The following is a 22,502-nucleotide window of genomic DNA, read 5'->3' as shown; positions in this document are numbered from 1 at the left end:
TATTGTAGGTAATGCTACTATAAACATTAGGATGCATGTATTCCTTTCAATGAGTATTTTTTGTATTCCTTGGGTAAATACCTAGTTGTACAATTGTAGAATTGTAGTTCTTTTTAACAGTCTCCATGCTGTTTTCCAGAGCAACTGTACCAGTTTGCATTCTGACCAACAGTGCAATAGGGTTCCCCTATCTCCACATTCTCACCAACACCTTTTGTGTCTTGTGTTTTCGATTTTGGCCATTTGCAGGTATAAGACAATATCTCGCTGTAGTTCTGATTTGCATTTCCCTCATGATAACTGATGTTGAGCATCTTTTCATGTGTCTATTAGCTATCTATGTCTTCTTTGGAAAAATGTCTATTCATGTTTTCTGCTCATTTTGTAATTGGATTATTCATTTTTGGGGTGTTGAGTTTTATACATTTTCTATATATTTTGGATCCTAACCTTTATGGAACATGTCATTTGCAAATATCTTCTCCCATTCTACAGGCTGCCTTTTAGACTTGTTGATTTGTTTCCTTTGCTGTGCACAAGCTTTTTATTTTGATGTAGTACCAGTAGTTTATTTTTGCTTTTGGTTCCCTTGCCTCAGGAGGCATATCTAGAAACAATTTGCTATGGCCAACGTCAAAGAAGTTACTGCCTGTGTTCTCCTCTAGAAGTTTCCAACCATGCATTTTTAAAAAAATTTTTATTGAGGTTTTTGTCCTGCCGGTGAAGGCACTCCCCCCCCCCCACAAAGAGCGTCTTCTTCTCTAGCCAGGGAGACCTTCTCAGCAACTTCCTAAAACACACTTACTTCAGAGTGGGAGGCCATAAAGAGCTGCTTTGGAAAGTTCTATAGCCACTTATTCAGAAAAGTTATGACATTCGTCCAATTCAAATGCAGAGTCTTGTTTTCAACTATTTTTTAAGTCAATCTGGAGAACCTGGAATCATTCACAGGGCCTCATTAGTTCTGAAATAGAATGAGTCATTTTCAGACTTCATGGATTGAATGCCCCCAAAGCACTTTCAACAGTGACAGCTCTCATATCCCGAGAGTCTGCCATGGTCCACCAACTTATGCATGTGTCCTGTAATCAGAGTGACCTACTGTCCTGGGAGCGAATGAGTGGTCACTCTCCAGGCAATTCAATCCTCGTAACACTCAGATGTGGCAATAACTAGGGACTTACCAATCACCTTAACTGATAAGAGGATTCAAACCAGTGTTCATGTGGTTTGCCCAAAGTCCTCAGAGCTTGCAGGGTCAAAACTGGGGTCTGAGCGGGGATCTGACTCCCAGGGGTTAGTCCTACCCTAGCCCTGTGGGTAACCACAGCACCACAATTTAGCTGAGTAAGATGGACATCTTTGGGTACTAAAATGTAAATGCATACCTCAAACCTTCTACTTCTCTGGAGAATTCTCACCTTTCTACCTTATGAAATGGATAGGGTTTTTTCAGGACTGAAATAAAACTGGGAGCACTCTTTTTGCCTTAAGCTCAATGTCCTGATTTGCATGTCAATGCCAGCAGTGTTATTTCACCTAAGGACTGCTTTTAAAACACCCAGAGCAGAGAAAGCAGTCTGGGCTGGGAACCTAACCAGTAAATTGTGGAGAACAGGCCTGGAGTCACATCTGATGAAGTGGAAAGAGAAAGAGTCCGCCAGACTTAAATTTAAATTCTTCCTCTGCCATATACTAGCTGTGTGACCTCAGGACTAATAATAGTTATTTCACAGGATTACCATGGAGCATAAAATGAGATCACCCAATGTGAATCTACCTCACTCCATGACTGGCACATGAAAAACACCCCATAAATGTTAGTTCGCCAAAAACCCCCAAGAAAGGAAACTCAAAATTTCCTTTCTTTGTAATCTCCTCAAACTTCCACCAGGGTTTCTGAACTCTAAACCTATGTGAAAATAATAGGCTGTATCAATAATAAGAATACACCAACCCAATTTTTTTTTTAAAACCCGTCAAAAATTTGAACAGACTTTTCCCCAAAGAAAAATACAGATGGATGGCAACAGGCAAATAAGATGTTCAACATCACTTGTCATTAGAGAAGCACAAATTAAGGCCACAGCAAAGTATCATTACGTACCTACTAGAATAACTAAAATTAAAAATGTTGACAATACCAAGTGTTGACGATGTTAGGGAGCAACTGGAATTCTCAGGCACTGACAGCAGGAATGCACGCTGGATCGGTACATTTGCTATATTTGAAAACACGCTGGCAGCTTCTTATAAAGTTAAATACACTTATCCTACAATCCAGCAGTCCCATCCCTAGGAGTTTGCCCAAGACAAATGAAAATGTATGTCCACAAAAAACTGTTTCTTAATAAAGGCCTGAAATCTGTAAACAACCCAAATATCCATCAACAGGTGAATGGATACACAATGTGTGGTGTTTCTACACAATGAAATGCTAGGCAGTGAGAGAAAGGAACCTACTGGTACAAAGGTCAAAGCAAGTGACTACCAAATACACTTTGTTAAGCAAAAGAAGTCTGGTGCAAAAGACTGTAGAATATTGGACTTTATGTATATGAAATTTTGGAAAAGGCTGGGGTGGAGTGAGGGAACTGTCTTCAGGGGGACACAACAGAAGTCTCTGGAGGTGATTGAAACGTTCCACATCCTGTTTGAAGTAGCCTTTATGCAAGTATTCACAACTGTCAAAACTCACAGAATTGTACACTTAGGGTGAGTTTTGGGGCTCCTGGGTGGCTCCCTTGGTTAAGCGTCCAACTTCGGCTCAGGTCATGGTCTCACGGTTCGTGGGTTCGAGCCACGCGTCCAGCTCTGTGCTGACAGCTCGGAGCCTGGAGGCTGCTTCGGATTCTGTGTCTCCCTCTCTGCCCTCCCCCACCATGCTCTGTCTCTCCCTGTCTCTTAAAAATGAATAAATGTTACAAAAAAACAAAAGTTTTTTTTAAAGGGTGAGTTTTACTACCTGCAAATTATGCCAGGAAATCTTACTTTTAAAAGCAAATAGATTGTAAAATACAAGGGGTCTAACCTGGGAAGGAGGATGCAATCCTGGGAAACGGATGGAGGACGAAGCATGGGAGGATGGACAGGGTCAACTCTGCCACTGGTTTTGCGAATGGGGCTTGACTTGAACTTCTGGTTATCGGGAAAGCAAACCAAGAATAGGGGATTCGTTTATTAGCTAGTATCTCCATATTGCCCAGTCTCATTTCATCTGGCTACTTCCAGTGCCTGTTAGACAGGTCAACACTTTGCTGCAAAAAAGTGTGTGAAGTGGCCCCACTTGTAAAGAATTTCCTTATGTTCTCATCTCTCTGATGGCCTCATGTCCTACAGCATCATGATCTGTGCATAAGTGTGCCTCCTCCATGACACTGTGGGTTTCTCTTTCAATTTTGCAATCCCAGCATCTAGGAGGTGTATAATGAGTGTTGACTGACACATCCAGGCACCATTCGATGTAAACTGCTATTTACTGAGGGCCCACTCACTAAGTGCCAGGCATGATGCTGGAAGAGAATGTGAGCAGGAATGAACAGCTCACCCCCAACATCAGCCATCCAAAAATGAGGAAAATGGTGGCTCCTCCTATAGGACTCCCTCTGTAGGAGGTCACGTCCAAATGTAAAAACAGAAATATCCTGACATGTAGATTCCAAAGTCAAAGAAAATGCATTAGGGCTTGGAGCAGGAAACCAACTTGCTTTAATTTAGGGGCAGACACAAAAAATGTTAATGTATTTCATTCTAATGGACATGAGTTCCATGGATCCATATTTTAAAACATCAGAGCCCCATCACATTCATCCTGAGATTATCTGTTCAGCAGATGTGAAATGTATCACTAATTTCATTTTATAAGTGGGGAAACTAACCTATACACAAGCAATAGAATACCTAATTTTCCTCTGTATTCTCTGTTTTCAAATGGTAGGAAATAAATGCTAAAAAAAAAAAAATATTCCAAGTTCTTGTGTAAGTGTATTTTTCTGCCTCTGTATCTGCCCATCTGGTTCTCATCTCTTCTCTTTGCCTCCATTTCTCTTTTTTCTTTTCTCTCCCTCCCTTAATACCTCCCTCTCTGTCCCCCTCTCCTCCCACTGCCTTCTAGTCCTCTCCAGGAGGGGAGTTATACCAGGTGTTTTGCCCCTGATACCCAGTCTCCCTGAGCTGGCAACAGCACCTTGATTCCCCACCGCCACCCCACCCTGAACTGTACCCCTTCCAAAGAATACAAACCACAAGAACATGCAATGTAATGCCCACTACTTCCCTGACCAAGACGCAGCTATCTGATCCAAGCAAGGTCAATTAGATAACCTTGCCATGGACTCTGGCTCTTGAGCAGAGTGACAGAAAGGCAAAAAGATGACTGGAATTTATTCCTCTTGTGTCAGTGCCCTTGAGAAACCGTTCATCACCTTCTACTACATAGATCTTCTGAGATTCCCTGGCTTTAGTGTTTCTCAAAACCAGGTGTATCATTTCTCCTTTGATTCTGCGATTACCTTACAACCTTACAATAAAATGCATTTTTGCTCAAATTAAAGTCAGTTTCTGTTGCTTGCAAACAGAGAGGCCTAAAAAATACAACTTTTTAGCTCATTTTTTTAAGTCTTAAAATTTGCCACCTACTTCTCCTAAGAAGCCATAAATGTGTAAAAGCAGGGCAATTCATTTGCTTTATTATTGTCTTATTATTTATTACTTATTATTTATTATTTTATTTTATTATTGCGTGTACCCCTGGGGCTTGGACTGGGATGTGGGGGCCTTCTATCCAGGTCCTCCCTCGCTTTCCTGATAAGAGAGGAGAGGTCCACTGACAAGTCAAGATAAAGGACAATTCTCTCCTAACCTCCTTCCCACCAGAAAAGGACCTCAAGGCTCCCCACGGCAAAATCAGGTTAATGAGCACCAACTTGTTTTGATTCCAAAATAGTATACCTGTATTATTTCCAGCCCCACAATCCTCTACAAAACTGAAAATTCTAGTTGAACTTGGAGCCCCAACTCATTCTCCTTTTCAGAACCCTGGATCACAATACGAACAATAATAATAATAATCACAATAATAATCACAATTACCAAGCAGTCAGTACCTATGAAGCACTGAATTACAAACTGTATACAGCTTATCTCATTCAAGCCATACAAAATTAATTATGCCTATTTTACAGATGAACATACTGAGATTTGGAAAGGTCAGGATCTCACTGAGGTTAAGAGCAGTAAAAGAGCCAAGAGCAAATGCAGGTCTTTCTGATTTCTCTCTTAATCAGAAAGCCAACACACTTGATCACAATGACATCCTTCCTAACGTGGGCAAGTTTCCGCTTCTGTGCTGGAAATCAGAGTTCACCCGGCTAATACAACACAAAAATGAAAGGGCTTCCATTATTTTTCACGCCAGAAACAAACACCCAAGGGGTTAGGCATCAAAGTGAACTGTCTTGATTTTATCAATTGCCTTTTCTCCTCTACTTGCCACTTGAGACTATGCTGTCCTCTGTGTACTGACAAACCCTATCTTACCTGGCACAGGAATGTTTTTCAGGATAAAATAAAAAAAGAAGACTCTCACTCCCCATAAGTTAACAGCACTCAAGAGCTTTGCCAAAGGTGTAACTCCCATAGGGCTCACTGCCTCAGAATGCACAGCTCGGGGGACCTCAACCTTTGTATTTTACAAGCTGCTCCAGCCCACCAGAAGAAAAGGGAGAATAGTTAACCCCAATTAAACCTGGCTCTTAAATACTCTCTCAAACACCTTTCAGGTGTAAAGAAAATATTAAAAGGATAAAATGAAGAACATCAATATGCTGGCACGTTCACTCAACAAAAGTTGACTGGACAAGTTTAGCTTAAGTACTGTATCAACGTTAATTTCTTCATTGGGATACACAGAGCATGATTAAGAAGGAGGTTAACGTGAGGGGAAGCTGGGTAAGAGGTATATGGGAACTCTCTGTCTTATGTTTGCAACTCTTCTATAAATCTGAAGTTATTTCAAAATTAAAGGCTTTAAAAAATGGGGCGCCTGGGTGGCTCAGTCGGTTGAGCGTCTAACTTCGGCTCAGGTTATGACCTCGCGGTTCATGAGTTCGAGCCCCGCATCCGGCTCTGTGCTGACTGCTCAGAACCTGGAGCCTGCTTCAGATTCTGTCTGTCTGTCTGTCTCTCTCTCTCTCTCTCTCTCTGCCCCCTCCCCCACTCACACTCTGTCTCTCTCTCAAAAATAAATAAACATTACATCCTCTGTAAGACTGATGATTTAGACAGCATCACTGATGAAATGCAGCTGAAATGAGAATCTTGAGTCATGCTCATCAATGAAGTATCATTGGTGGCAGCAGCACAGAGTCTCTCTAGTCCAAAACCACAAGAATAAACATATTCTGCAAACCAAAGCTTTAATGAGAACTTAACAAAAAAGAGCGCTTGATCATGATACCTCGCATCTGGGCCATAAATATATGCTTCACGGTAAATGGCATGCGTGTCCGTGTGTGAGAGAACGGTGGGAAGACGAGGGGAGAAAAGCTGAGAATACATGAATGAGATGAAGCTAAAGCAGACAAGAAAGAATCATTTACATCACTCATCTGGGATCAGGCGAAGAATTCACACATCTGTACCAGTAACTACATAACACACATGGAGTGAGTTACTAGGTGCTGGTCCTCAACACAAGGAACTTTTTCTTTTTTTAACTTTTCCAAAGAAAGTTTCAGAAATACCTATCCAAGAGCCACTCGGCATAAGCAAAGCACTTCAGAGGGGTCTTAAAAGGCACATTTCTTAATGGGATATCTTAGGCCTACAGAGAACTCTGCAAGAAACTTTTGGGGATGATCAGATCCAGGGTCGGGAACTCTTTCGAGGATGGGAAGGTCTCTTACTCAAGGGCATGAGCATTTCATCTTTATCTGCAAGACCAGAAAAAAAGAGGTTTGTACAGTTTAGAGAAACTCTATTCTGACATGATGACTAAGTGCTTGAGATAACGGGTGAGAAAATACCTCACTAGGTCCCCAAAAGGGAGAGACCACATTGTCTTTGGATGTCATTGCAAGAAAAGGAAACTTTTTTGCAAAGGTTTAACATAAACCTGCGTGAAAGCACAGAAGAGAAATAAATGGTCGATTTAGGGTCTACTCCAATTCATGGAATCAAAGCATACATAGCATGTAGCTGCTTTAAAACATTTCTCCAAAGAGTAGTTGGTAGAGAGGGATCAGGCATTGTTATTCTAGGAACAGAGAGTGCCAGTCACATCATGAAACTCTGGTGTAAAAAATCCTTTGACTGATCCAGTTTTCTAACCTTTCCTCCTATTTCAGAGACTTTCTGAGGATGTATAAGCATAAACTTGCAATTCAGGAGACAAGCTGATCTGGCACTAAGCTCTGATTTCTTCTCCAATAAGACAACTGGGGTAAATTCATGAGAAAGTAAATCATGGCCCCAAATCAGAAACTGAAAAAAAGAAAAAAAATGCCATTACTCCCTGGACACTTCATGTGAGGGAGAGAGGAGTCATATCCACTGACATTCTATTTACAGTACCCTTGCTTAGAGGAGGATTTAAGATAGAGTATTCAAAATTCATATTTTATTACTTTCACAAGTGAAAAAAACCACAATAGTTCACCGCATTATATTTGTACGTTACTGTGTTTAAATCCTATCACGCGAATATCCCCACTTCACCCCAAGCAGCTTGGTAAAACCACATTCCATTTTATCCCACTTTGTCTTCCATTTAGATCTTAGTAGAATAACTTGGTCAGACATCCAAAGGCCCTCCCACTAATGAAACCAGGATTTGCTCAGAAAAATCAGTTGATAACTTGCCTTGGCATCCATCAAAGACAAAAAGAGTTATTAAAGTCTGAAACACCTCAAACTCAGAAGAACCAGTGGGACAGCGCCAGAAGCAAACGAAGGGTTAAAACAGCTGATTTCTGGCTTAAGAGAAGGATGCAACACAATTTTTTTAAGGCAAACACCTGGAGGGAAAAAAGTGGTATCTTGTTTCCACCTCAAGAAATTGCAGACAAACCTAAAGCAAATCACATCAGTGGAATACTCAATTAACTGAACATGCTAATTAACGATATGTAATCAACCCGCTTTCAGGCCTGTCTTCACCTGCTGTAATTCTGTAGTGCGTTGCCTTCCTTATTCCTCACAAACGGTAGAACATTAGACAGTCTGCATGGTGCATCAAAGGGAAACAAATAAGCACAGATTTTTTGCTGATGGCAGGAATTTCTCATGCTCAGGGCATATGAACCAACAATACGGAAACGGCAGCACCGGCTGTGTATTTTAATTATTCCCCACACCTATTCTGCAAAAGAGACTTTAAGTTTGACTCGATAATACAATGCTCAGTTATGGTTATTTCATAAAACTGAGCGCACACAGTCATTTAAAGTAGTAAATATGCAGTCATGACAGAATTAAATATTCATGAAATCAAGAGCCACTGGAAAGCAGAGGATAGTGGACTATTAAAATTCATCATAGTTTTTACAATGTAAATGCTGTATGCATTCGTAAGGCACTCCAATTGGGTCTAGTGTGCGCCCAGATTCCAAGTTCCATGGTCGACTGCCATTTAAATTACAATACTGATTTGGGCAGATAAACAACAATGTCAATCCTTACCTCAGTTTCAAAATGCAAGGCAATCTGGAACATTTGCAAATACCAACTTGTTAAGTGAGCTTGTCTCCAAATACAGAACAGCAACACTCCACATGATCCCACTGTGTTTCAGGTATTTGTTTAATCCACTAGTACCTTCGGAAAGGTCCAACAGAAACCAAGGTAATCTTGTAGGAGAAGCACTCACGGAAGCACTCAACGCATGCAATTCTCTTCTAACCAGCCCAAGTAGCTATTTTGTTGTAGCTTCCTTAAGTGATGCAAAGTAAAAAGTATTGGGACAGACCCTTCTTTGGTTCCACTATTCTCATTTGTTGCACCAACTCTTCCCCAACATTAGCAGGCAGTTTCCAAATGTATTCACAACCACACGTGTACGCTTGACACAGATACAACTAAACAACACTAGCTTCCATTGCACAAAACAGAACTCCAAGCGTGAATGGAAAAATAGGCTCAGAGACAAAGCTGTAATAAATACACTCCAATCATATTACCAGAGCGTTGTTTTCTATGCCGTTTCCTTCACTTCCCAATTTTCTCCAGAAGAAACATCAGCACCAGAGAATGATGGCATCTGAGCCATTTCTTACTGGAATCCAATTACTTGAAGAACTCCCCCGGCCACAGTAAGAAGTAGCTATCCCCTGGTCTACAATGACACAGCAGGGCTGCGAAAGATTTCCAGGGCTCCTCTGCTGCCAGGCACCTGGTCCCGGCCCTCCTGGCGAGGAGGGGGCCAGCTGAGGAGGAGGGCCTCGACTTTAGAGCTGGGTTAGGCAGTGTTCTCCATTCTGCAAAGGAGCCAAACTTTGCTCCCATTGTTGCCATCTTAAGCTTGATGTCACCTCCCTCCAAGGAGTCTCAGAAGCCACTTGGCAGCTCCTGAAGACACGCTTCCCCTTGACCTACATCATCTCAAGAAGCCTTGGTCAGACTGTGTGGGCAACCAGAGGTCCCCCCACACGGCTCTTCCCGAGTGCCCTGCTCTACCCCGGGCATCACACCGCAAGTACCAGAAGACTTTTCCCTGCACACACCTCTGAATACGGAAACCAGGACAGGCTCCGGCACACGCCTTCCAGTTCGGAAAGTCACTCTCTCCCGTCGACTCCCCTCGATCTCACGCCTTCCCCACCTCTGCAACCCCCACCGCCACACAAACGAGGGAAGGGGTGGGGGGAGCGGAGGGGTTAAAGTGACAGCCACTACGAGAGATCCTCGGTTTTGTCCAAAAGGTGTCACAGCTCCAACACTGTGGACCTACCTTGCTCTCTCCTTTCTCGCTGTTGGGTCTCGCCTCGGGATCGTCGCTGTCCTCCACGCCAGCACTCTCGCCGGGCACTTCATCCTGAGCCAGCTGCTGCTGCTGCTGCTGCTGCTGCTGCTGCTGCTGCTGCTGCTGCTGCTGCTGCTGTTGCTGCGGCGGCTGCGGCGGGGGCTGGGGCTGGGGCTGGGGCGGCTGTGGCGGCGCCTGGCAGGCTCCGCCAGCCCCCTGGGAGCGGGGGATGGGCTCCGGGCGCGGAGAAACTCCCTCAACATCCATCTCCATCTTCCCATTCACTGGAGGGCAAGACAAAAGCGGAGCGGGGACTTGGCAGCGGCGCCCGGCGGCTCCTCAGCTGCCCGTGGCACGCATGGCTCGCCGAGGAGGGGCCGCCTCCCGCGCGCCCTCCCTCCTGCCGCCCTTCGCCCGCGCTCCCCGCGGCTCCGCTCGCCCGCTCGGCTCCGGCGCTGGCGGCGTCTGGGCCGGGTCGCGCGGGGCGCTGGGGGCCGCGTGTCCTTGGAGCGGTGGCCTTCGGGCGCCCCCGGCAGCCCCGCTAAGCAGAGCGCATCCCGGCGGCGGCGGCGGCGGCGGCGGAGGCGGCGACGCCTCCCAGCCGCGCGCCCAGCCCCGGGGCCGCCCGGGGACTTGCTCTCCAGTCGGGCCTCCAGATTCGCGGTGCTTTGCAGCCTCTCCTGGGGCCCCTCGGCGTCTCCCCTCCCCTCCAACCTTCGGAACAAAGTTACTGGAAGAACGGCCCGGCGAAACGGACAGGAATGGGGACGGCCAGGTGCGCGTGAGCCCTACCATCCCCGCCCGCCGACCAAGCGCCGACCCCTCACCTTTGCCCTCGCCCCGGCGCCGAGGAGCCAAGGCAAGGAGGGGTTTCCGACCTGCGCCAGGTAGTGGCGGCGAGGACTGGCAGGAGGCGAGCACGCGGAGGGCCGGGGGCCGGCGCGCCCACCCCCAAGGCCGGGCGACCCCCACCTCCACGCCGGCCCGCTCTCCCCCGCCCCGCCCCCCGCGCCGCGCCGCGCGCGTCTCCGGGGTCAGCCCTCCGGAGCGTGCGTGAGTGTGTCCCCGGGCTCCCGCGCCTCGGTCGGCTCCGCCGCCGCCGGCTCCGCGCCGCACGGCTCAGCGCCGGAGAACTGGAGTGAAGAAGCAGAGCCGGCGGCCGGCTCCGGGCAGGAGATCGACCTACCCTCGCCTCCGACCCGATCGCGGGCAGGAACCGGGAAGGGGTGGGGCCCCGCGTGGACGGCGAGGACGCGAGGCTCGCAGCGCGCCCGAGTTGGGCGTAAAGGTCGGCCAGAGAGGGTCGATGGGGGAGGCTGAGGGCGAAGCGAGAAGTCGCTGCCAGGCATTGACTGCAGTGTGTCCCGGGGTGGGCGCCAACTGGGCGCCGCCGCTCCCAAGTGGCGAGCCCTCCGGTGTTGGAAGGGCGTCCTCCGCAGGGCAGGTCTCCAGGAGGCTCAGGTGGTGACCCCAGGCCGGGCGGCGAGCTGCGTCTGCAAATATAGACAGATAGAGGTGACAAGGGTAGACTTGGAATTTCTTAAATCGGGGCTCGCCGACAGTCAGGTGATCAGCATGACTTCTAAATTTAACGCCGCTTGGTCCTGGGGAGTAGCTTACAACTTCACGGGAACTGCTCCTGCAACTCTGCGCTTCCAGGAGGGGACCCTCCAGCAGCTGTGGAGAGAAATAGCAGGTTATTAAGAACCTGTTTAATATTAAATAGAGCCCATTGTTCTGGGCTTTGAGTTCCATAATGCCCCCAAATGGATCAGCAGATAAATGAACTAGTCATGCATTTCTTAGCAGAGGGTGGCTTCCCCCCCCCCCACCCATAACATATAATGCATCGCAGATAACGCTTACCTAATGAAACTAGAAAATTGCATTGTTCGTGACTGCTTTGCACTAACTTAAAGACTTTTCCATATCAAGACACACTGTCTCAATACATGCAGTTACACAGGGACACGTCATTAGGTCCTATCCTTCAATGCAATCTCTTAATCTCTGACTCTGTAAATGTGACCGAAATTAATTGCCACTTTAATTTAATCGGTGTAGACAGCCAATCTGGATATTGCAACGCGAGCATGCTTTTGGAAAGAAAAAGTTTGGGGACTGACTTACTGATTTGCTTTTCTTCAGAGTTTCTGAAAACTGGATTTCAAGCTCATTTTCGAATTTGGGAACTTGTTAAAAATAAAATGAGCTTGCATTGGTATGAAATCCACTGTACTTCTAAATGACATATGACCCTTTAGGCAGTAATATACCAGCCAAAAATCTAGAGAGCTATGTGCCTCCAAAGAAGTCCTTACTCTCCATCTCCTCCCCAGAATATTGTTATAAATCAATTCTTCTAGTATTTTTACAACGGTAAATTAGATCTGTGTAAAGTCCTTAGCAGAGTGCCTTAGTGCACAGTGAGCACTCCACAATCATAACCTGTTATGCTGAAAATAGTAAGGTGATAGAAATTCACCGTGACACTCATCTCAGGACCTTGATTTAGGAAGAAGAAATCGTCAGTTTAATCTGTTTATATAAATTATTCTCAAAGGTATTTGGTATCTTCAAAGAATGAAGTCCCTTCTGAAGGCAGGAAGAAAGTCGGTGTGGTGTTCTGTGCAATAAAGTTTTGAATTTGTCAGATTTTCCTTCCAGTGTAGAAGTAAAAACTGCATGTCAGGCCCAACAGGATCTGGAACTGCCGACCGGTAAGTTATTATTCTTACATGCTTGTCACTTTCGAATGTATTTGTGAACTTCTTTCAAGGCTTAAATGAAGATTAAATCAAAATAAAGATACAATACTTCCACTAAATCTGTTCTAAATTTAGGTATGTGCTTGAAAGAGTCCCACTGTTAAATGCAAATATTTTTCTTTCTCTGCCCTTCTATTTTTTTGGGGGACACATATTTTTTTTTGCATCTGTCATAAGTAAATATGGGCTCAGAAAATATATTACATTTCAAAACTGTTGATTGCACCTAATTATGCATGTAAATTGCTACTTCAAGCATGCAGACAGCTTGCAACATTTTGAAAATTTTGCCCTAGTAGTCATCTGAGGTATTTGTGGTACTATTTTGCTTTTGCCTTAAATGACTTCATTCCCTATTAGCTTCCCGATAGTGATGGATCTATGAATAATTTTGACCTTTTGATGTCTCTCTTTTAGATGATTCAAAGTAGCAAATCAGGACTGCCAACAAAATCACCCCTCCTATTGTTTATACCAGACCATTTGATGTTTTGAGTCATTGAAATGAGAGTTTACAAAAAGGTGTCCTGAAAGAACCATCTAATCGTTTGCTACTCAAAATGTGATCAGTGGCCCTGCAGCATCTCAACACCGGTATTGTTAGAAGTACAGTCTCAGGCCCCACCCCAGATTTGCTACATCATAGTCTGCATTTTGACAAGATCCCCACGGGATTCCTACCACATGCAACTGGAGAAGCTATAATACATCACATAGTTGGCCCCTCTACATTATAATTATCTTTGGCATTGTTCTCCTAAAATACTACTGGAAGAGACTTATTAGGAAAACACAATCATAGAAACTTTTTTTTTTTTTTTTTGGTCAAAACATTATTGCCCCTTCCTGCCCTCCCCTCCCAGGATCTTAGTGCTGCATAATGAGAAGGTACACAAATTAAGAATGTAACAATGTTGTGTACTGGTAAGTGGATTAGAAGTATATAATTTTCTCACATCAGAAAACGCTAACCTGGGGTGCCTGGGTTGCTTAGTCTGTTAAGTGTCTGACTTCTGGTCAGGTCATGATCTCGCGATTCACGAGTTCAAGGCCTGCATCAGGCTCTGTGCTGACAGCTTGGAGCCTGGGGCCTGCTTTGGATTCTGTGTCTCCCTCTCTGCCCCTCCACCACTCATGGTCGCTCTTGCTCTCTCTCTCAAAAATAAACATTAAAAAATTTTTTTAAAAACAACACTAACCTAAAAAGGGAATAGCATTTTATCTTGAATGATAAATTTTATGCAAACATGTAAAATTAGTTCCTTAAAAGCTTTGGTTATTTTTGACCTTCTGTTTGAGATTTGAAAGTCCACAGTTTCCCCTCCTCTGACAGGATTATTGATTTCCTTCTGTTACAATGGAAGCAGAAGCCACCAAGTTTGAGCCTATAAAATGATCATTTAATAAAGCTTCAGTAATTTGGTATAACGGTAGACTAAATTATATGCCCCAGTATTTTTTAGGAACTAAAAGAACTTGTTACTTTAAAGAATTTCTTTAAAGAACATACATGTTGATCAATAAATTACTACTTTAAAAGGTTATCCAATACAGTAGTTCTCACCTTTAAGGTACATGGTATCACCTGGGGAAAGCTGTGGAAAATGCAGGTTATGACTCAGCAGGACAGGATTTGGGCCAGAGAATCTGCATTTCTACAAACTTCCAGGTAAAGCCAATGCTTCAGGTCCTCAAATCTAACAGACTTGCTTTATCACCATCAATGGTTGTTAAATTTCAATCACTTGGAGAATCATCACTTGGGGATTTTTTAAATCTGTGATGCCCAGGCTACACACACACACACACACACACCAGACAAATCCAACCTGAATCTTTGGGGATGAGAGCTAGGCACCAGTAGTTTTTAAACCTACCCAGGTAATTATGATAGGTAGCCAAGACTGGAAATCAGTGCTATAAATCCGTGATTCTCCAAGCGCAATCCCCATACCAGCAGCAGCCAGATATAAATGCCCACTCTCTAGCCCCACCCCAGACCTACTCAGTATCTACACTTTAAGATCCCCAGGTGATAGGTTGCACATTTAAAGTTGAGATCCACAGCAGCAACCTGATCCCAACTCCTTATTTGTCTCTTGGCTCTTTACGGATCTACACCCATTGTAAGAAGTTTGTAGAACCCTTACAGATAAAGTTCCAACTGAGAGGAGGAATCCACAAGCATCCTGGCTCTGTTTTAATAACTTCTGTGATTAGCGGCACTGTCCAGTAGAACTTTTCTGAAGTGATGGAAATGTTTTGTATCTGGGCTCTTCGGTAAGTAGCCGCCAGCCACGTGGCTATCGAGCATATGAATTATGGCTAAGACAGGGAAACTTTTCATTTTAATTTTATTTAATTTTTTTTTTCAACGTTTTATTTATTTTTGGGACAGAGAGAGACAGAGCATGAACGGGGGAGGGGCAGAGAGAGAGGGAGACACAGAATCGGAAACAGGCTCCAGGCTCTGAGCCATCAGCCCAGAGCCTGACGCGGGGCTCGAACTCCCGGACCACGAGATCGTGACCTGGCTGAAGACAGACGCTTAACCGACTGTGCCACCCAGGCGCCCCTAATTTTATTTAATTTTAATTGATTTAAATGTAAATAGCGTCGTGTGGTTATTGGCCCCCCTGTTGAACAGAGCAGCTCTGGAGTAAGCATCCTTCCTGTTGCTCAACCCTTGTTCAAACTCCCAGGTTGAACACAGGCCCCTCCTGCTCAGTTTTTGTATGTATTAATCCCCAGTGAGTATATCACGAGGAAAAACATCTGCCTTGCCACCTCATTTACATAATAGGTAACATTATGCTTACTATTTTGAATGAGGGGAGTTTAACTTGAATTAAATGCCACCAAAAGTTGTCAAAACCTTTTTCATAGTATTTATAACTACGTAGCTTTAATTTTACAGCCTTTTCAAACACCAGCATACATGGGGTGCAATTGGAGCTGCCTTAAGAAAAAGAGACCAAAGAGTGCAAGTAGATTCTGGGCAGAAGACCCACGAAGACACCCTTTCCCCCAGCATCTTATTGGTGCATGGTGGAAAGTTGCATAAATTAAGACTGGATCTCTGTGGGAAATAAATATAAAACTTGAAGATTCCTCTCGAAATGGAAGATGAGATACAAAACAAAGGAGGGGTCAAGGAGCTTAGGTGGCAGAAGATAGCAAATGAAATTCAAAGTAGACATGTACTCAACAGTTACCCTGAATGTAAGTACCTAAGCTGTGGAATGGGACAGGACAGGAGGGCAGGGGTGAGGGGAGGGGGAGGGAGGAGAATATGAAATCAAAATGCTCAGGATCTAAGGACCAGCACCAGCAGCCTGAGTGTTCCCTTCTCCAGGATGAAAATAACAAGCAGCAAACACCATCACATTAGCGCTGCCTGGCGCTCCCTACGTCATGCCCCTGCAGCCTTCCCAACAAAACCCCCTGAGGAGCAGATGATCAGGAAAGAGATTATTCGGGGGACATCACTTTAACTGACACATCTCAGAATAGAAAAGCAAATCCCTACTTGAGAGGGAAGAGGACAGTGTTAAAGTCAGCCCTTGCCTTTGAAAAGGTCATGTGTCATTTCCAAGCTGAATTGGCCACAACCTATCTCACAAAAGGAGGCTAACACTAGGAAAAATATTTCATCATCGCCGTATTCATATTTCATCAGGGTCTCTGCCTTGCCCGGCTGCTGATTTGGTACTGTGTGATACAAGATTATGCCCACAAAGAAATGTGTAGCTAAGGGCAACAGCCTCACTTCTGAGGACGGTCACTTCATAGCAACTGAAACCAATAAATAGACTGCCCTTGTTGTCCTCAGAAAAGAAACTCCAAGGGACTTCAGACAATATGATTTCAGGAGGTTGGCCGCCAACTCAGAGGCTGTTTGGAACTCGTTTTGACTCTCACGCAGGCATCTTCAGATCCCCTCAACCAGACTCCTTTCCTTTCAGAAAGTGAGGGCAAGTTCTTTAAAAGTCCACATCAGTCTACCTCAGAAGGGAGGGGGGCAGAGTAACCGTGAAAGAAAAAGAAAATGTTTACTCCCTTGCCCCTGATGGGCTACAAAGGCCAAACCCGGTTCTACGTTTGTACCACTTTGCTGATACCCCACGCCTAACAACGCAGCTGATTAAAGCCAACAACCTCTAACCATTGTTCTAGGCAACATTTGGAGGATTCCCCTACCCTTTGCTTATTCAAACGCACCCATGTTTCTTGGCTAAAGTTATAGGTGTAGTTTACAGATATAGGATTTCCAAGGATTCTGAACTTTCGTTTCTGGGTCACCTGAAAATATTCCAGAACATTGCAGTTTTAAGGGCAGTGCCATATCTGCTCTGGCAATATTGGAGCAGCTCTGCAAAGTGTGAGCGCCTATGTGGCTTCCTACATCTAAGATAGAATGCCGGCCATGCTGAGCTCGTTCTAGACTCGACTGGTGCCAAAAGGTCACCTTTGTTACCGATAAAGAGCAGCTTACAGTACGTAGCTTGCATCTGTAGGCAAATGGTCTTCCTGTTTTTGAACTCCGGATCAGGCAGACAGATCCACTCAGTCACAGCCTTCTGGGGCTATTGCAAGCTTTCTTTGCATGCACCCTGCAGGCGGCTAGCTCCCAGAAGGTACAAGGAAGAGAGGCCTGTAAGCTCAGTTCATTCTTCCCAAATTCACTGGGCAGTTAAGACACCTAAGACCGAGACTAAAAGAGGACACACCAGGAGCATCCTGGATTCCCTACATATGGAAAGAAACATCGAAAGTAGGGAAGAAGTGGTAAGCCCCCCAAACAAATTCTGCATCAATATTTGTCCCAAGTCCCATGTCCCAACCCTCCTCATGGCATGGTGCCTCCTGTGGTGGGTGGAAATTCTGAGAGCACACCCTGAACAGCTCCATTTCCTCCCATCGATCATATCTACTCATCGATCCCGTGTGGTCACCAGGCGATGACCAGCGCTACCAATCACACTCCCCTCAATTGTAGAACTGATTTGTTGGGTCTTAGATGTGGTTGGTCAGAATTAACATTCCTCGTACAAAACTGTCAAGAATTAAACTCCTGACCTGGCTCTCATTAGCATCATGCTAGAATCAACTGAGCAAACCAGACATTTTATAGAGGTGTAAAGCTTGCAGAGGTGGTGCTCTAGCAAGTGCCTTTTATCTTACAAGAGCCTAATAAATATTACATTTTCATGATGTGTCTTTTTAAACCATATATTATCTTTCATTCCCTTGTATAGTATATTTTAGAAGACTCACCTCATGCAGTGCCTTGCACATGGTGGGACTAAATAAATGTTTGAGAATGAATATTAAAGACCTTTTATGCGAAGGCTTAGAAACGACTTTGCATCTCATCTGGGAAAATTTAGTCTTCAAGAAAGTAAAACAAGAATAGGCCATTTGGAAAGTAGGTTTCCATCATGGACTTACTGTGGTCATGTGTTTGTTTCAAATTCACTGAATTACCACAGGAAAGAAAATAACCATTAACTTTGCAGTACGTTGTCTCAGCCTTCATTTCCTTTTTTATTAATTCAGGGACCTATCCTTCCTTTCAGCTCCAAGATCTGAGATAACAAGAGTAGATATTTTCTGACCAGTTAAGAGCACACAGAGAGCATCCAATAATCAAGTGAGAGTGGGAAACTCTCTGGCGTTTGTAACAATATGTTCTCATTTTCATCTATTAAATAGCAGATCTCCTATTTCTAGATACGGCCATTGGTCTCCTGGTCATTATGTCCTTATTTGCACACCGTGTTTTTCATTTTGGAAGCAGAGTAGAAGCAACACGTACAACTATAGTAAAAATTAGGCAAGACATTTTGGAAAACCAAGAATCTAAATGTAAGCAGGAAACAGGAAACAAGCCACGGAGACAGCCATAAATATAATAAATGAGCTCCTAGGGAAAAGCAACAGAGTGTGGTGATGAGTTCTAAGATTCACCTGAATGTATTTCTAGAGAAAAGGACCACTCTAGTGGGGAAATTGAAATTTGAATGGGTGTTATATGCCTTTTTCATAGAATAGTATTCTCGGGTTCTTTAAGAATATCATGTACATGCTTAGAAATTAAGGTGCAAGTGACTACCAACTTTTGCTTCCTCTTACTACTTCCGCGGCATGCAGGCTTCCAGGCTGTGCTCTGTCGACACTGCTGTGTTATGTGTCACTAGTCACCTCCCCGCTGCTGAAATCAATACCTTTCCAGCTGTTGATCTCAGCTGGCCTTCGGTCTCATATTTCACCCCAACCTTCTCAAAAAGCTACTCAGCCTCGATTCCCTCCTCACCCTCTGACTATTCCCTACTGTCTCTTTAACTCTTCTTTTCCTATCTGTTTCCAAATGACCTGTTCTAGTCCACGAATACTCTTTCTTCACAGAACTTCAGCTTGCTCATCCCGGGGAATAGTGCTGTCACCAGAGAGATGAAGCCCAACATTAGACGTTTACCTATGGCATCTCTTTAATGATCTTAACAGCTCTCTGGGGCAGCCATTACTAATCCTATCTGATGCACAAAGAAACAGAGGTTCTGCCTGTCTGGGTAACATGCCTAAAGCCACAACCCTGGTGGCTTTAGCAGAAGCAGAGATTTTAACCCAGGCACGGCTGACTCAAATTGCACGATCCTTTCACCACCGCAAGGTCAGCTGCGGGTGTGTAATGTACCTCCCCAGAACTCAAGGCCTGAAACAATCATCATCGTCTCTGTGGCACACACATCTACAGTACAGATAGAGCTCGGTGGATATGACATGCCTCTGCTCCGTGGGGCCCCAGCCGGGGCAGCTTAGCTGGGGCTGGAGGCTCCACTCACAGGGCTGGCAGGCTGGTGCTGGCCGTTGTCTGGGAGCTCAGGGCCTCCGTTCCCTCCACCTGGGCCTCGCCAATGGCTACTTGGGCTTCTTCACAGCATGGTGGCTGGTTTCCAAAAGCAAAGAACCTAATACAGGGAGGCAGAAGTGCAAGGCATTTTTATGACTTAGTCGCATAGTGTCATTTCTGCTATGCCATCCGTTGAGGCAAACACAGAGTCCATGTTCAAGGGGAGGTAACGTAGACTCCACCTCTCAATGGGGAAATAGGAAGGTACCAGAAGAGGATGGAGGCCAGGAGGAAACACGGTCGCAACCATCTCTCGACAAAACAAGCTGCCACAGCGTGGTTCCTCTGCTATAAAGATGACTTTCATTTCTTTACCTCCGAGTCCTGACATCTCTTCTGAAGCCAGCTCCACAGTTCTGATTGTCTATTCAAATTTTTCAAAAGCCTAATTCACTTTATTGAAGTCAAGCCTCGCTTGATTCTTCATACTTACATGATCGGCACCATCGACCCAGTCACCATCGCTGAACGGCTCACCTGCGGCTTTTACTCCTCCTGTTCCTGTGGCCCCACACCCATTTCTTCTAACCTGTCGGCTCTCTGTCATCAGATAGCGGATTCATTCTTGCAAAAACATTTATCGAGTACCTACGATGTAACTGGTCCTGCATTGGTTGTTGTTAATTATTAGTGATACAGATACAATAGTACACACACGCAAAAATATGTATGAATAATATGTATACACATACACATATATGTTCACATATCTTCTGTCTTTGCTCTCAAGCAATGTATAGGTATTTGCAGAAATAGACAAATCAACAAAAAAAATGTACAATTTACGATTGTTATCAGCATTATATTCCAAGTACACTGCAGGGTGTAGAAGTTGCAAGGAAATGGAACTCAATCCTACATTTGGGAGAGTGAAGGAAGAAGGCAGTGCATTTAAAGGGATAGTAGGAGTTTTATGCCATCAGCGCTCACACAGTACAGACATATATATGTATGTGTCTGTGTGTATATATATACATATATATGTGTGCGTATATATATATATATACAATCTGTGTCGTGTTTGTGAATGTTCATAGTTATATATTTATAAATTTTATAAATATATTTTAATATTTATTGCACAGAATGACATTTAGCTCAGGATGAGTTTCAGTTGGTCTGCCACAAGACAGTCTCTGAAGCAATGAATGATGCCCAAAGCCGAACCTCTGTTCAAATATATTTCTCCATAGACTCTTTTTGAATGTGTCTAACTTGTAGAAGGTAAATTAATTTAATTGGGATTAACCAGTATCACCGAGCATTGTAATGTTTGAAAGTCAATGTAGAGAGATTTTTTAAAGTCTTTACAGGAATTGGAGAGCTTTTTAAATGACAAGGAAAGAAATCTTGCATGACCCCATGCCAGCTTGCTCTCAAACCTGTTCCTCACTGCATTAGTTGAGTCTCCTGCTCTGCTCTGTGTCACAGGGAACTACACTTCTGGGCTCCCTTGCTAACTTGTCTCTGGTTGGTTTAAGTCCATGGGATGCACAGGTAGAAAACAAGAGGGTGCAAGGAGGGGAGACACTGGGGTATTTCGTCCATCTGTCTGCCTTGCCTGTGTCCAGCAACAGCCCAGCTGTCTGGTTGGGTACCAGTACCCTCTGTGGCTCCCATTCCCACTGTATAACCCCAGATTCTGGGATTAGGTAACACATCCTCCTTCCCCATGGGCTTCCAGCTCTAGGGATGGGACCAACCTCTTGCTCTGGCTAGCCTCTGGTGCCCTCAACATCCTCTGGCTGCCATATGTGACCCATTCTAGCACAATCCCTTCCATGTGAAAGAGTAGAATGGCATCTGGGTTGCTGATTGGACCTCAACTGATACATCCAGCTCGCTCAGTTTTTAAAGTTATTTTTAATTATTATATAATACTTCTAACCTGAAATTTACCATCATAATCGTATTGAGATGTGTAGTTCCGTGACACTAATACATGTATGTTCCACAGCCATCACCAACCATCCATCTCCAGAACTCTGCTCATTTGCAAAACTGAAACTCTGTACCCATGAAACAACTCCTCATTCTCCCCACCCGTAGCCCCTGGCAACCACCATTCAACTGTCTATGAATCTGACTGCTCTAGGTACCTCGTGTAAGTAGAATTATACAGTATTTGTCCTTTTATGCCTAGTTTATCTCACTTAATGTCCTCAAGGTTCATCCATGTTGCAGCACGTGTCAAATTTCCTTCCATTTTAAGAATAAATAATATTCCATTGTATGTATGTACCAGATTTTGTTTATCCATTCATCTGCTGATGGGGCCTTAGCTATTGGGAATAATGCTGTTAGGGACATGGGTCCCTGATTTGAGTCCCTGATTTCAGTTCTTCTGGGCATATGCGTGGAACTGAAATTCTAGATCATACGGTAATTCTATTTTTAATTCTTTAAAGAACTACCAGCTTGTTTTCTCTGGTAGCTGCGCATATACATCCTCACCCACCACACAGGAGTGTTCTAATTTATCCATATCCTTGCCCACCCTTTATATTTTCTGTCTTTTTGATAATAGTCACCCTAATGGGTATGCAGTGGTACCTCGTGGTGGTTCTTAGCTCATTTTAATACCAGAACAGTTGGCTTTGGGTAGCAAAAATCATCAACTCAATCTCATCTTCTGGTCATTGGTAAATAATAAGCAGGATTTCTGGCAGTAAGTTTATCGCTGCTCTATATTTTTGTGACGAGTTTAAGTGAGAGCCTTACCAGTGCCCAACAGTGGGGGCCCCGTGAAGATTTCTGAGTAAGATGGCTCTTCTGTTCAAATCCCACCTCAGTTACTCTATGACCTTGGACAACTCAGCACACCTCTCTCTGATCTCAGTTTTTCGTCATTACCTTGCAACTA

The 22,502-nt window shown here is 44.4% G+C and overlaps 1 protein-coding gene across 9 annotated transcripts in view; it reads right to left on the bottom strand.

Moving 5' to 3' along the window:
• The window catches only part of RBMS3 (RNA binding motif single stranded interacting protein 3), a 1,316,996-nt gene extending 1,305,546 nt beyond the window's left edge, over positions 1-11,450 (bottom strand). For 8 of the 9 annotated variants that reach the window (XM_053221878.1, XM_053221882.1, XM_053221883.1 and 5 more), the window contains exons 1-2: positions 11,145-11,450; positions 9,947-10,242 (exon numbers count right to left, since the gene is read on the bottom strand). In XM_053221878.1, the coding sequence (XP_053077853.1) occupies positions 9,947-10,242; positions 11,145-11,307 (459 nt within the window). In that variant the 5' untranslated portion in view covers positions 11,308-11,450. Of the gene's footprint in view, positions 1-9,946; positions 10,243-10,785; positions 11,049-11,144 lie in introns of those variants that run through there. The other variant, XM_027040870.2, reaches the window with a different exon arrangement.
• Between the last annotated feature and the right edge of the window lie 11,052 nt (positions 11,451-22,502).

Source organism: Acinonyx jubatus, chromosome C2 (assembly GCF_027475565.1).
Source record: "Acinonyx jubatus isolate Ajub_Pintada_27869175 chromosome C2, VMU_Ajub_asm_v1.0, whole genome shotgun sequence".
Lineage (NCBI taxonomy): Eukaryota > Metazoa > Chordata > Mammalia > Carnivora > Felidae > Acinonyx > Acinonyx jubatus.
Note: the sequence above shows the minus strand (reverse complement) of the source record. Positions and strands in the feature narration are given on the sequence as shown.